This window comes from Pinus tabuliformis, chromosome Q, assembly GCF_031772625.1.
Source record: "Pinus tabuliformis cultivar Carrire ecotype Pingquan chromosome Q, CPIR1, whole genome shotgun sequence".
Lineage (NCBI taxonomy): Eukaryota > Viridiplantae > Streptophyta > Pinopsida > Pinales > Pinaceae > Pinus > Pinus tabuliformis.
In genome coordinates this window covers 1,337,617,898-1,337,633,236 of record NC_142296.1, presented here as the reverse complement: position 1 = coordinate 1,337,633,236, position 15,339 = coordinate 1,337,617,898, and the positions used below count along the sequence as shown (strand labels likewise).

Sequence of the window (15,339 nt, the reverse complement as noted above, 5' to 3'; positions counted from 1 at the left end):
GTTCAGGAAAAATGCATATCAGGCACAGCCTAGAACAGAATAGAAATGGAAAGTGAGCAATTAACAGCAAAAGAAGCTTGTATTAGCTGAAAATGAAGACAAGACGCTGCAAGTATCAAAGCAGTTACAGTCTCCAGAAGTTGAACCTTACATCAAAACAACAACCATCAACCCTGATTACATCTTGTTTCTGGGTATTTATAGAGTCTGAATACAAAGGCACTCGGCCATTCTAAGTATGGGGAGGTCATAATTGACCACCAACCGCTTTAACTGCCTGATGGAGTTTCTAGTGCAATTTGCCTGCTTCAGTGAACAAATCCGATCTTCTCAGGTGCTCTGTTGTCCTTCTCGGGCAGGTGGAGTGTCGTATGGATGAAATTCCATAACTGTTAAATGCATTTATCTGCTCGAGGCTTGTCCTTTTCCTTCTCGGCCATCCTCCCTGATGAATGCAGTTGTTGAGGAGCTACTGCGCCGAGTACAGGTAACTGGCCACCTTCATCCTTCGGGCGCATGGGACAGTTCCAGGACGTGGATAGTCGGGACGAATGGAGGAGGAAGATCGGCCGTTAGATTGGGCAGATCGACGGCGGGGAGTGCTTGGCAAGGAGTACCGGGAGGTATGGAAGCGGAGTGGGCGAAGGTCGTTGGATCACGGGCAGACGGATCCAATGGTCATCGGGCGTCGAAGGTGCGCGGAGGTTATCGGGCGGGAAAAGTGGTTTTGGCGGTGAGCGATATTGATCGCACCGCTTACGGACGATGGGCGGTAAAGGTACGAGGGTGCGCGATCCCAATTATCGTGCGACGTGTGGCGGCGGGGTACGGGCTAAACCGCTTTTCATCGCGCGTTATCGCACGATTGTTTTGCGGGCACGGGGGAAGCGATCGCCATCCGATTGCGATGGAGACGATCGGATGGTGGGGACTCAATCGAGCGGGTTCTTCATTGGATGCAGCGGGGACCGTTAGATCGGGGTACATTGATCAACGGTTATGATCATGGCGGAGGGTTTGTGAAGGCGGGTGGTTGTATGGGCGCGGGTTCATAGGTTTAAGCGCCCGAGGCTTAAGAAAATGGGGTTTTATGTGTTTGTTTTTTTAACGAAAGGGCGTAGGATATGGGGATGAAAGGAGAGTGCGAGAGGTAACGGGGAAGGTGAAAATGACTGGTAGAGGCCTCCTTTTAGCAAAACCAAGGACTGAGCTCACTTCTGCTCCTTGAATATCAGCAACCTATAGCAGAGCTAACAATGCCAAGCCCTGATGGCTTGATTTTTGATTGGTCTACAAAGTATACTGCTCCATCAACATTGTCTGTAAATTCTTCAAAAAAATCTTTTCTATGAGTCATGTGGCAAGTTGCTCCATAATCAAGCAACCAATCATTTTTCCAAGAAGCAAGTGAAGCATTAAATAAATCTTCATTTACTCCGATATTACATTGTGCCACAACATAATGAGTGGATTCAGGTGCTTTACCTTTGTTTGTGTCATTAGTTTTACCTTTCTATTGGTTTCTTTGTTGCTCAATTTTGTCCCAAGGTAACTTGCATGTAGAGGCATCATGTGATCCATTTCTTTTGCAGCGTATGCAATGCAAATCTGACTTTTCTCCTTAAGAGTGTCTGCCCCACTGCCTCTGAAATATCTTCCTCTTCCTCTTCGACCACCTCTTCCTCTGGAAGAATCTTGAGCAGGATTCTTTTCTTTATGAGCAAGGCACACAGCCTCTTCAAAAGATTCAGGGGTTGTCTTCTTTCCAAAAGCTTTCTCTCTTTCAGCGATTTTTTTCACAAGAGTCAAAGGTAATATCTTTGAAATTTCCATTTGCTTGCAATGATTCAAGATAATTGGAGTAAATAGGATAAAGTGCCTTGAGAAAAGCGATAAGAGGAATATCCAATTCAACGTTAGTGGCTTTCATATCATGCATTATAGATTTTACTTCAGATGCAAGAGCAAGAGGATCATTATTTTGCAACTTAAGAGTGAAGAGTTTAATCATGAGTTGAACAACTTCAAGTGCAAAATGTGAGTCATAGAGTTCTTTCAGCTTTTGTAAGGCTTCGAAAGCAATTGAAAATGGCGAAATATGGCGACTCACCTCTTCACTTACAAACACTGCAATTAATGCATAGGCTTTGTTGTTCTTATTCTCCCAAATGGTGAGCTCTTTGTCTGAGGTAGGCTATTTTGGCTCTTTGTCTCCGTCTCCAACACACACTCCACGCTTGCACCATTCTATCAATTAGAAACAAAATGAAATCCAGGCTTACCACTCTTCCACTTCAACGCTCTCCAGGAACAGCGAAGACAACCCTTCGCCAACCACTCTTTGAGTTCTCTTCTTCTTGGTTTTACCATTGCCGAAACATTCTCCTCGCTTCCACCCGCGATCGACTCGCCATCTCGCACCTTGAGCAGCAGAGGATGCTGCGACTGGTGGCTTCCAACGACGGATCCTCTGTTTCTATGGTTGCCGGAGAAAATACAATCCTACGATATGTGTGTACAATCCTACGACTCCCAACATCTGGAATATCTGGATGTTGCCAGAGGCGTTGGAGGATTTGTCAGTCAGTATTACGTTTGACAGAAAACTCAGCGCATGCAAGGAAGATTATAGAGCAGAGCAGCGTATTATATGCAGGTGATTATGAATAAAAATGGTCAGAGAAGAGCAGAGGAGCAGCACTCTGTATGCAAGGCAGAACATAGCCAGAATAGGGAGTTACAAAGCAGAGGGAAGCCAAAAATGGCGTTGGCTCTGATACCATGTCAGACCAGGCAGTAACTCCTCAAAAACAATTCGTTGATTTCATTTAGGTTGGTGTTTATTATATACATGAGGGAGAGACTATTCATTTCATCTCCCGGTGACTATTCATATTCTCTATTATTTATTTACATCAATTTCAGTTATTCACCCAATCCTGATGATTAGGTGTCAACAAGATTTACTCCATGTTATGCAAAATAAAGTTTTAATCTTACAAAAAATTTAACAGAGAAAATTAACGCATCTTTTTGGTAAAAGTAAAACATAAATGTACTAAAATAACAAAGTTTTAATCTTCGGTTAACCTTCAAGTGACCAAAATTTACCAAACCCTTTTTTTAAGGTAAAGCTTAAAATTACTGTTAATTTTTTGTATGTTCTATGCTTAAGAGCAATTTACTTCAGTTTTCTTATTAGCCCAATATCAAAAACCAGATTAGCAATCACATCAGCATGATAGTAAAACGCAGATAGAAAATAAACATAAACAGTAGAAGACAAGCCAAGACAAGAGGACACAAGATGTGGCACCAGCCAAGGACAAACCCCAATGTGGGGAAAACCTTGATCAATTCTTCTTATATTCTTTAATAGTTCAGCAGAGAGAGAGAGATAGTACAAATATATAAAACTGATATTTTATGACAGCAGCAGTAAGTCCATCATTCTGTTCATAATGATTGTTCTAATTAGGGCACTTGATGCAGCCATGAATCCTTATTACAGTCTTCAAACAATCACTAAGAGTGTTGTAGCATACCCTTTAGGAGTTCATCAATCTAGTAGCCCTTCACATAACACTGTTGCAACATGTTAGTACAGTGGTTAGTTGTATTATTGGTTAGGGCATGTCCTGTAGCCTTAGTTCCACCACACAGTCAGGAGATAAGTCTTTTTAGGACTGTGGTTTACCTTGGAGACCCTTCTCTCATGCCAAGCTGCCTTCCAAAGGTTCTATCCACCCTAGACTGCTCTTAACACAACCTCTAGTTGTGTGCTATGGCCTGCAGCCTAGCACAACAGCTAGTTGTAGATTTCGGCCTGCTCAAATGACACCCAAACAGCGTCGTTGCCTCCCTGAAGATCTCGGCTTAGCTAACTGCTCTTGGTAGCACCCAAACGTATACACAATTCAGCCCTACGTTGATATGTTCTTAGTCTTGAGGGGAGACTTTGTCAACACACAGCCTCACCTTATGACTGCGGCTCCCTATCTTGCAAACAGTCCTCAAAACATGTCTTGAACAGCCTCTTTCATTACGATGTCACCTACAGAAAACACGTTGTCCTTCCAAGCTTCTTTACGCTATGTTAAGACTCCTTGTTGCGGCCTAGGGCTCCTTCTTCACTGAGGTTTAGGGCTCTTCCTGCTGCGGATAGGGCTCCTCTTTTGCTGCGGATAAGGCTCCTCTTGTTGCGGCTAAGGCACCTTTGATGACTGCGTCTAGGGCTCTCTTAGATGACTCTTTCCACTACATCTTCCTTGAGAGAAGACAAACCCAAACGAGTGGAGAGAGGGAGATCATAAGAGTTGTGTGTCTCAAATGACTTGAGGTCTCCTCTATTTAAATGCAACGTTGAGGTTGAGCTGAGGGTAATTTGCTTGTGCGCATTGGAATTGACCCTTGGGCTGGGGCTGGTGAGAGTTTTAGACTTTCACCAAATTGCATTCATTTATTGCGACTGGCTGGGATAAATGTGCTAGCCGATGTGAAGTCTCAATCTGGTATTCCTTTAGGAAGACAGGCCTGGAAATCAGTTGAGCAACTGGCACTCCTCAAGCCAGAAGCAACAGAATGGAATGGATAGTTAAGATTGTTAGTATCCTTCGGATTGATTAAAGATGATCCAAATCATCTAATTAGGTCCAAAAACCCCACCAATGGCGAATACACAGCAAAATTGGGCTATAAGGCACATATAGGTAATTTATGAGCCCAGCCACCTAGATGGTGGTGGCAGTACTTACAGAAACACAGCAGTCCTCTCAAGAGTAAACTATCTCTATAGCTGGCTTTATCCAATAAATTAATCACATAGGACAACTTTTTGAAAAAAAGGATGTAATGGACCTAACAGCTGTACACTTTGTCAGTCTGAGGCAGAATCCATCTCTCACATCTTTGTTACTTGTCCATATGCAGATAAAATTTGGAGTATTTTATATCAGTTTTTTTCTCCTTCCTCAACTCAATGGAAAAAATTGTCCCTTGAAGAGTGCACACAGGATTGGATATCAGACCGATCTGTGCAAAATTTCCAGGCCTTTCCAGCTATATTTGTCAATAATATATGGTGGCCCCAGAACCAAGCCATTTTTCATAACAAGTTTATTCCACCAGAAAGTACAAGTGGTGTCATAGAAAAGCAGGTCAAGAAGTTAAAACAGAGCCTAAAAGGAGGAAAATTCGGATTCCTATAATACCAGATCAGAACAAAGATATTCCATGGGGTTCCTTTGATGGCGCCAGCCAAGGAGATCTCCTGCACTGTGGTATTGGAGCAGTACTGTTTATTAATCAAAATCACCATTACCTCCTCATATGTGCTCCTAGGCGAGGTACCAATACTAGGGATGGATTTACAAGTTTATGAATCCTATTATACACAACTCGTCATCTTGGAGTAAAAAAGATACATGTTCTGGCCCCTGGGTGATTCTAAACTTGTGATTGATTGGGCTAACAGAAAAGCTGAAGTAAATGTTCCAAATATCAATCATATCCTTTGGGAAATCACTCTTGAGATGAAGAATTTTGAAAGGACCTCTTACATGCATATCTACAGAGAATTGAATGAACAAGCTGACAAACTTTCCAAAAAAACAATTACAATTGCCAGCTGGATCTTTTGGACAATATGAGCTTTGGGATGACCAAGAGATCAATGGAATGGAATTCCATTTTTAGTTTCATGAAGAACTGTTTTTACAGTCTGTTTTATTCCTACAGTTTTGAGGATTTCTTGTTTTCTTTTTTGTAAAAGTCATGGACAGTAAATACCTCCCAGGTATAGAATTCAGTATCCTTATGGACTGCATTATGTATATTTCGAATCTGAAATATATATATATATATATATATATATATATGTTGCATGAGTTTCTGGAATGTGGGAACGTTGGGAACTTGGGTACGGGTGTCAGGAACTGCTAGAAGTTTTTCCAAAATTTACAGGAAACGGCTAATCGGGAGCAGTAATATTATATAATAAAAAATTTAAAAACATAAAAATTAAAAATATTTTTTTAATTATATAATTTATATTATAATCAAAATTAATATTGAATCAAAATATTAAAATATTAAAATCAATTTAAATATATAATCTATCTCACATATAAATATATTCTCTGGGTGTCTCTCTCCCTGAGTCTCTCCCTTTTATATATATAAAATGTCAAGTTCATTATCAGTGATCAGTCTTTGAAACAATCTGGTTTAAAAACACAAAGGAACAGTTCTACATATGTTTCTCTAGTTATTCTTAGGAGAAAAAGAAAAGCAACTCTAATGTTTAAGCATTGACTGCCACATACAATATGCACACACAATCTTCTCCAATAAATATACATAAACAGCAAAAGAAATACTCATCAGCATGACATCCCAGATATCGCCCTTACATCGAGGTGCCACGCACTTCCTTAACCCATCAAGAGATTGCTCCAGTTTCTCAATTAAGGATAGCAGTGTTAAGGATGTCTTTGGCCTTTCTTCTTGCGAAGGTTTCAACATAGGCTCATGTTTTGTGGGCAGTTCAGCGTATTTCTCCACAAGCTTTGTATTCCCCAACACCAGGGAACGTCGGAACTCCAAAAAAAACAGTCTTCAAAGCTCACAGAACTTTCCCTAGCTCCCATTGCAATTCCCGCTGAAAAGGTAACGTTCCCATATAGTTCCAAAGCTCCCAGGAGCGCGGGAACCATTGGAACGGGTTTCCCGCCTCTCGGGAACGGTTCCCGTGTAACAGATATATTCTCTCTCTCTATATATATATAGATAGAGAGAGAGACTCCCAAGATGCTCCACTCCTGAGGATTTTTGGAAAATAAGCTCTCGCTCCATGCAACCTTGGTTGGGGTTATCTTTCATCTTGTTGATGAGGTTCTTGCCAGCAAAATGACATGTTGAACTATACATAAACTGTAGAGAGGGAGAAAGAGGAGAAGAAAGTGATGAGGATGATATATAGAGAGAGGGGAAACAAATATCCCTTACTAGAAGGTGATGTGGATGATATATATATAGAGAGAGAGGAAAGTTGAAAGACATCTCCCTTACTAGAGGGTGATGAGAATGACTTAGAACCTACTGAAAAGCAAGTTTTGAGCGACAAAGATGGGAAGGTCCTCACATACAATAAGATCCTAGATGATGACTGATACAGCCTAAATTTTGACAGGGCTGCTAAGGGAAACTAAAGGCAGGAATAAGCAAGTGAGCCAATCTCATAAGTTATAACATATGCAGTTGGAATTGGACATGCAACAGCTAATGACATAGAATATATGGCTTAGGAACAAAATCTGTTGATAAGTTAATGGCTAGAAAACGACTGGCTCATAAATTTATGAAAAAAATGTGAAAATAGCATACTAACAGGATTAAGTGAGTCAACCCTGGACTCACAGAGTTCGAATAACGCATGGCTGAAACAGGTCAGTTCATCCCAGAACTGGTAGGTCAAACATGGTTCTGGGTTAACTTGCCCTCACCCCAAAACACTCACCAGGTTATTCAATAACTCACCACGTCACTAAAATTCGTCAAGTTATTCAATCACTCACCGAGTTAGCCAATAACTTGAGACTCAAAGAGTCTAAAAAGGGCGAACTCGTCTCACAGTTTTACCATTCTTATCCATTTCCCCTGGAGATTTCTAAGAACAGTGAAGATTTCTTTGAACAAGTTAGGCTATTGGGACTGGTAACGAAATTTGATGATTTGACATTCTTGAATCATGAGGCATAGTCCAAGTGACCTTTAATCATATTGAATCTTGATGGATTAATGACGATAATAGATATGAATTATGATGCTTGAACTTGATTGTAAATTGTGATATACGGTAAATTTGAATTAGAATCAACATAGTCTCTCATGTAAAATCTAAAAAAACATTATTATTTTCATGAAAATCTATATTTCTTTGTATTTTTCACGGTGTCGAGTCTTTGCCCTGGTTTGACTCACGAAAATTTGAAGAGTTCCTAATCAAGTTTGACTCTTTGGATTTTTTTCCCCTGTATTCCATCGGCTAGTAGACCCTAGGATAAAGGGTAAAGGGGAACCCTCCTCGATGGTCATGGCAGTGCAAAAGAGGGTATGGGGCTTCCGTCAATGCGTAAAAGAGAGCCAGATTGGGAAGCCGGATGTAGAAGAGGATATGGGGCTTCCACAATGGACATGGACAACCTCTCCCTTTCTGAAACGAGGTGTTTTTTATAGATCTGAACAAGGGATCTTTAATCAGGGCAGCCAGATGGTAGATCGGCCCATGTACTGGCCAGATCCGGTCGATCACAACTGTTTTCTCCCTGTCCTCTACCAGCTCGACGGCTCTATGACAAATGATAAAAGAAAATTCTTTCTGGTGGACTGGGCAGAGCAGAAGTGTGCCTGGGGTATCCGTCTGGGCGCTTTGTATTCAGAACTATCACCACTATGCCCCATGGAGCCCCTTCCCGTTACTGACACGGCAACAACCATGCGTAAAAGAGAGCCAGATTGGTTGCCAAACCGTGAACAGGATCTCACTGATGATAAGATCTGCATAGACACAGCACTGGGATGGGCAAAGCCCTACCTGGGAGGCCTCATGGAATGCGCAGGCGGGCATCTAACAAAGGGCAATGCCAGGCACGCTACAGAGGCAGACTCGATACAGATCTTCATCAAAACGTTGGAAGGCAGTCATCTCTGTTGGAGGCTCCGGAAGGGGATGAGGATTCAAGACTTAAGGCAAGAAATACAGTTTCACCACGGTATACCAGCAAGCAGTCAAAATCTGATTTATTCAGGACACAGCCTGCAGGATAACCACACGCTTCAGGATTATGGCATTGTAAAAGATTCGACTATCATAATCAATCTACGTCTGCGGGGCGGATGTTCTGGAACCAGCACAAGAAGCACAGGCTCTTTTAAAGATGCAGTCAAAGGAAAGGCAAAAGCACAAACCAAACCAGCAACAATGGCCGATCTACCAGGGCCCTACATCGTGGAACAAAAACCTGAGAATCCTGTCCTCACAGTCTCAATGCCTGAGGTAAATGGCTTATATTCAGATCTCTATAACAATGCAGTTATATGTAGATTTAATGGCTTTTGGCCAAAATCTGATGTTTTGCACCAATGGATACATGCTGCATGGTCACCAAATTGTGAAATATATCTATGTCCCAAGGGGTTTTTCATAGTCAGATTCAACACAGCACAAGAACGAGAACATATCCTTAATAAGGGACCATGGTTCTGGGGCAATGTTGGGCTCTTCATGACCCCTTGGTTCCCAGATTTCGATGCCAACACTATGGTGGTATCAAAAATGCCAGTTTGGGTTAGGATGCATAACCTCCCATTACACTTCTGGCATCATAATGTATTAATTGCCATTGGGAACTCCTTGGGAAAATTCCTAAAGATTGATGACGACAGACTTACAAGGGGAATATTTACTTTTGCCAGGATATGTGTTGAAGTAGATCTCAGCCAGGGATTACCAGACAGTATCACATTGAATTTCAACAACTCACAGTGGACCCAACCATTAGACTACGAAAATACAGCTTTTTGATGTCGTGGATGTTTACAAACAGGCCACCTCCATAGTGCCTGCCCACTGGCCAAAAAAGACCCCAAATGGAATAAGAAGCAACAGAAAAAGCCAAAAGGTTGGCAGTATACGAACCCCTTGGAAGAAGAAGCAGAAATAGCAGAAACAATAGAAAACAAAGCAGAATCAGATGCTCAAAAGGGCCAGAACAGCACACAAAAGGAAGAGAAACACCCCACCAATCTCTGCAACCTCCCACAGCAACAAGAGACCCAAGTGGAAGTAAGTGGAAGCAAACAAGCTCACGGATCAGAAGGCTCTGACTCAGACAAAGAATACCCCATAAATCCAAATGAAAATCAGTTGGCCATTGTAACATCCACTCCCAACACTGGAGGTTGGCGAAAAGTGGAAAAGAAGAAAGGTAGAAAAGAATAGGCAGACTGTAATTTTTTAAATTTTTTTGTATCCTGTGAAAACAGGAACAACTCATATGCATATGCTATTTAGCATCTACAACATGTAATTTTGTCTCATGAATAAAATTACGATTTTTCCAAGGGGAAAAAAAAGTTTGACTCTCTGGACAAAACATGTCTTCTCCCAAGTTTTGGTGACTATGGCAAATACTTATAGGGGACTTCATGCAATGCTCAAGGAAGAAGCTTTGGCCTCAGAAATCCCAGAAATATAATTTCTTCATGTTAAAATGAACAGAACAAGTTAGGATATAGGTTGGCAGAGCAGGAGCAGACTTCAAAGAAAATTAAATATTTTTGGGAAGGTACTAAGAAAAACAAGTTACCAAAGGGTGAATATTGGAAACCGGAGCAGAGATTTTCATAATTATAGAAATTAAAAGGATGTCGCTTCTAGTTCCATCAATGCAAGTCAATCCATCATAATCATCAATCCCAACTTTATCTTAATCACATGTGCTGAATGGACAATGGATGTGATGGAGAAATTATCTTTTCATTTTCAGGGCAAGCCCTACAGGAAGTGGCCAATGTTTATAAGTTGCCTCATTTTTGCAATTGGTTACCAGGTAGGTAATTTCTAAGTCAGCGGGAAGTCAGCATGAGGAGGTGAGAGGATTTGTGGTATGGATTAGGATTGTGGAATCAGGTAATTAGGGTCAAGTGGTGAGATGGAGGATGCCGATAAAAGGGCTTTAATGCCAAAACCAGAAATGGAGGATCATGGAAATTCTCACACGAAGAGGAATGTCTTAATATTGTCAAAAGAAATGCAATGATGATGCCAGGTCAATTACCCATCATTACCAGCAGCTCTTAATATTAAGGCCTTGAACTGTCATTGAGTACAGCATTCTGTACCATAGAATGACTTAGTTAATAACTGCTATAGGTAAGGACAAAAGAAAAAGCTTTCTATATATGCAGGCTAGGGGTTTGGGGGGGAATAAGAAACATTAACACCCTCCTCCTCCCGGTTTATGCTATGCATGTTAACTTGATTGGTACTGTACTAATATATTGTCAGATAGAGAATGGGAAGGAGAATGAGAATAGAAACAGTAACGTCAACGGACTGACTAACGGGTATCCTGGTCAGGTCTCTGTTAACATATACGGCATCAATGCACTGACTCTAAGTAAGCCAGTAGGATTTGGGAATGCAGAAGAATTTCCTTATCCTTGAGCTATCAATTCCAGAATAACAGGGTACCAAGGCGAGAGAAGGAGATGGGCAGCAACAACTTTGTAGGCTTAGTCGCTAATGTTAAGTATTTTGGTAAAGTTTTCAATGCAGTTAGAAGAATGGTGGTTTTAAGGTAGACAATGCTTTATGGTAGGTTCGTGGTATGTTAGTGAAAAATTCCTTTCAGAGCTTATGAATATTGACAACATTAAAAAATGGGATAAAAGGATAAGTTAGGGCTACTTATCACAGATTACAATTTTTCCACTCATTTAAGACTAATTATACTAATGTAATGATGTTAATCAATAAATCACAGGGAATCATTTGAATGCAGAGATATGAGCATGGATCTACCTACTCCTTTTATATTCCATAGAAAATAGAAGAGAAAGAAAAGGAAATCAAGGGATTAAAAAACACCTTCAACATGGGGTTCCCCATGGACGAAGTCTCCCTCAATTCTCTGCTTATCCAGTACAATGAATGTGCATTCTGTAGACATTCAATTGTGATTGTTATCACTCCGAGCAAAAATTAATGGAAATTCAAATGGAAACACGGAATTAGATTGCGAGGAAGAGAGACTTTGTGGGTCTGTTGTCCAGGATTGCTGCATGACATATTCTTCCTCTAGTGTAAGGGGCTCTGAGCCAGTTGCTTGTAGGAGGGCGGGATCCTTCATCCATTCATGGTATGTGGGGACGTGCTCAGTCATATATGGAACAAAAATCACCTGCTTACCTTCTAAACTGACCTTCATTCTATACTCAAACTCAAACAATAACGGTGAAAATTACCATCCCAACCAAATACCGCGAGTGTTTTCTTTCTGATCGGAATGGTAAAATTCAAAACCAAAATCATGTAGACATTGTTCACTGATATACAGAACAATAAATTCCCTGCTTAGTTTTTAAGCTGAATCCGATCAGAATAGTGTTTTCTGTTCCTTTGATCGAGGTTGTTAAAACTCGAGACCAAACCACGATTCTAAAACGATTTTCCATTGATTTACATTTTCAATTTATACTTGATAAAGGTATTATGCTATTTGCATCTGATTAGCGATTGCTAATTGTTTGTATGTACACTTTTCGAACGATCTTGGTAGGGCTATGGTGATAATGTCCCATAGATGAAAATTGTTTAGAAGTGGTGGTTGCGGGGATTATTGAATTTTAAAAATTAATCTAATTTTATTAATATTAATCTTATTTTGAATTATTGTTTTTATTATTAAGTATAAAAAGAATTAATATATAAATTATATATATAGAAAGGGAGATATAGTGGATAAGATAAGATAATTATATTTATGTTTAACTAATGATTACAAAGTAGGTTAAAGGGACTCTTGAGTACGTTGATGTATGTACAAAGTGGGAGAACCAAATGGTCTTCTATAAAAGATACAATGCATGAAGTAAATCAACATCTAGCCTTAGTGGAGAAGATCCAGAAGCTAATAGGTCTAAGGATCATACCCATCTCTCCTAACATATGAGGTTGAATGAATAACACTAAAAAAACTCAACAAAGTTTGTTGGCCCGATGAAGAGCCGATGGCAAGTGCAGAGTCGTCCACTAAATCGTTCCCTGGGGGGTTCACAAACTGTTGAACGTTGGAGGACCTAGTCTGTATCCCAAGAACAAATCTGAGATGGAATTGTTGTTGATATCTCATGTGGTAGGGCGAGGTCCCACAAAGCCTCACTAATCTGGAGTCTGCATACGTATTGGTATCAATCGATCTCTTGGTGCCCCTGTCTGAAGGTAGTACTCTGAAAAATGTCGTGATCCTCTATATGGGGTCTGGGTTGATGGGAGATTGAAGAATATGCGCTCGAAACCTAAAAGCCTCTTGCAAATATAGGGTCAAACATCTCTAATCGGGGTACTTGAAAAAGTCGGCGAGGATCCGAGAATCTCTGAACAAGCAATGAAACATTCCTCTGATCTCGTAGTAGACAGGGCATCCAAGGATGAAGCGCACCTCAGTCTCCACTTCCTATAAATGACATACCTGGATAAAAGTTTTATTATAATAATTTTTTAATTAAATTAAAAAGTGAAAGGGGTATAATTATTTTTCATATTAATTTCAATTTTTTATCTTTATTATCGTTAAAATTTGTGGAGGTTAAATTCTTATTCTCTATTTAATAATTATTGATAATTAAGTAACCGTCACTCCGAACGCTGAAGGTTGGCGAAAGGTGGAAAAAAAGAAAGGGAGAAAAGAATAGTTTTTATTTTTATTTTTTTATGCTTTCTGTGAAAACAGGAACAGATAGTATGCATATGCTTTTTAGCATCTACAACATGTAATTTTGTCTTTGAATAAAATTACTATTTTTCCGAGGGGAAAAAATTATTGATAATTAAATTAACATTTTGGAGGCTTTATTCTAAAATAAACAAATTTAAAATCTAAAAATAATATTTTAAAATAGTATTGCCCCTAGGACGTGGAGCAAATAGTGACAGGGTGTTCTATTAAGGCACTTTGTAGTGTAAAGGTCATCGGTTTGAAACTTTATGGGCAAAAATCTAGCCATGATAAGGATTGGTGTAGCTCAGGTTGGGTGCAATCTCCAAGCGATTTTGATGACTTAGATGCCCTTGGGTCGTGGCTACTCAAGCCACAAGTTAGGTGTGTCAATAATCTCAGGACTCACATAACCTGGCAAACAAAAATATTATTTTAAAATATTATTATATTTAAAAAATATTATTACTTAATGTTTGTATTTGATTTAAATATAATATTCAATAATAAAATTAGAAGTTTTTCTTTTTGTTTTTTATTAAACCAGCCTAGATCCATCTTAACTCTGGATCTATCAAGCATCGAGAGGGATCAAATCTCTCAAGGTCGAGAGGGATCAAATCTCTCAAGGTGTAAACATCTTTTTTGAATGCAAAATGTGAGGAAAAGTTTGCACCTTGAGACATTTGATCCCTCTTGCCGCTTAATAGAAAGGTTTACACCTCAAAAGATTTAATCCCTCTCCATGCTTGAGGATCTAGAGTTAAGGATCTTGGTTGGTTTAACTATTAATAATTATTAATTATGATTATTAATTTTTTTATGTAATTTGATCTTATCAAAATGTTTTAATTAATAATTATAACTATTTCTTTTATTATTTATTTTATTTTACTTTATTTTTATGTAATTTGACTAAGTCAAAATGTTTAGATAACATAACATAGCAAGACATTACAACATCTCTTCCATAATGGGTTGGAGAGTACCTCTATGATTTCCTTAAGGGATTGAAATTCCTATTTTAAATTGTTTTATGAATCTTTTTATGTCATGGACAACACTCAGATCTTTTTTAGAGTGTTTTCTTTAGAAGACATAAAATTTGAGGTTAAGCGGCTCACAAAAGGGAAAGTAAGGTTAATGAACACTACCAAGTAGAAATCTTTTAAATTGGAGGACCTATTCCCATTCCTCACATTTACAAGCTCTTTAGCCTAGAAGTCAAGTCGAATTTCTCTAAAACATGGACTTAAAGCCTCAGTACACCTATCGTTAAAACAAAATATAAAAACAACCCCTCTAAATATAAGGTCTTAGTTATCCAAGTTCTATGGAATGATTTTAGCAAATAAATCAACATGTGGCTAAAAATCTAGGGAAAAAGGGTTGAAGTCCAGGCCATGTTCAAGAGCTACTATTTAATTGTGGACCACTTTGTTACACTAAGGATCATTACAAAGGAGTGTTATAATAGTAAAATTAATCTTATCTCTTGGTTCATTCATTTTAGTAAGGCATTTAACATGGTCTCTAGAACTAACCTTTGTAATAGGTTAGAAGTGATAAAATTTCCTTTCGAGTTGAGAACTATTGTGATAAAGTTGTGTGAGAATAGAATTGTCATGTTGAAGAACATAGAAGGCTAGTGAGAAGAAATTAACTTTAATATAGGAGTTAAGCAAGGTTGTTCCTCATCCCCTACCCCTTTTGGCATATATAGAGGGTTGTTTGGAAGAAGTTGGTTGTGTGAGCATGATGTTAGTTGAAATGGTTATCATCCTTCTTCTCTATGCTAGTGATACCATTCTTATGGTTAGGTTTCTCTATGATCTTAATA

At 39.2% G+C, this 15,339-nt stretch overlaps 1 protein-coding gene across 2 annotated transcripts in view; it reads right to left on the bottom strand.

Moving 5' to 3' along the window:
* Positions 1-12,268, bottom strand: part of LOC149224791 (Acyl-CoA N-acyltransferases (NAT) superfamily protein) — an 87,670-nt gene extending 75,402 nt beyond the window's left edge. Inside the window, exons 1-2 of one of the 2 annotated variants that reach the window (XM_089386261.1) lie at positions 11,972-12,268; positions 11,651-11,722 (exon numbers count right to left, since the gene is read on the bottom strand). In XM_089386261.1, the coding sequence (XP_089242387.1) occupies positions 11,651-11,722; positions 11,972-11,990 (91 nt within the window). In that variant the 5' untranslated portion in view covers positions 11,991-12,268. Of the gene's footprint in view, positions 1-11,650; positions 11,723-11,815 lie in introns of both variants that reach the window. The other variant, XM_089386260.1, reaches the window with a different exon arrangement.
* Between the last annotated feature and the right edge of the window lie 3,071 nt (positions 12,269-15,339).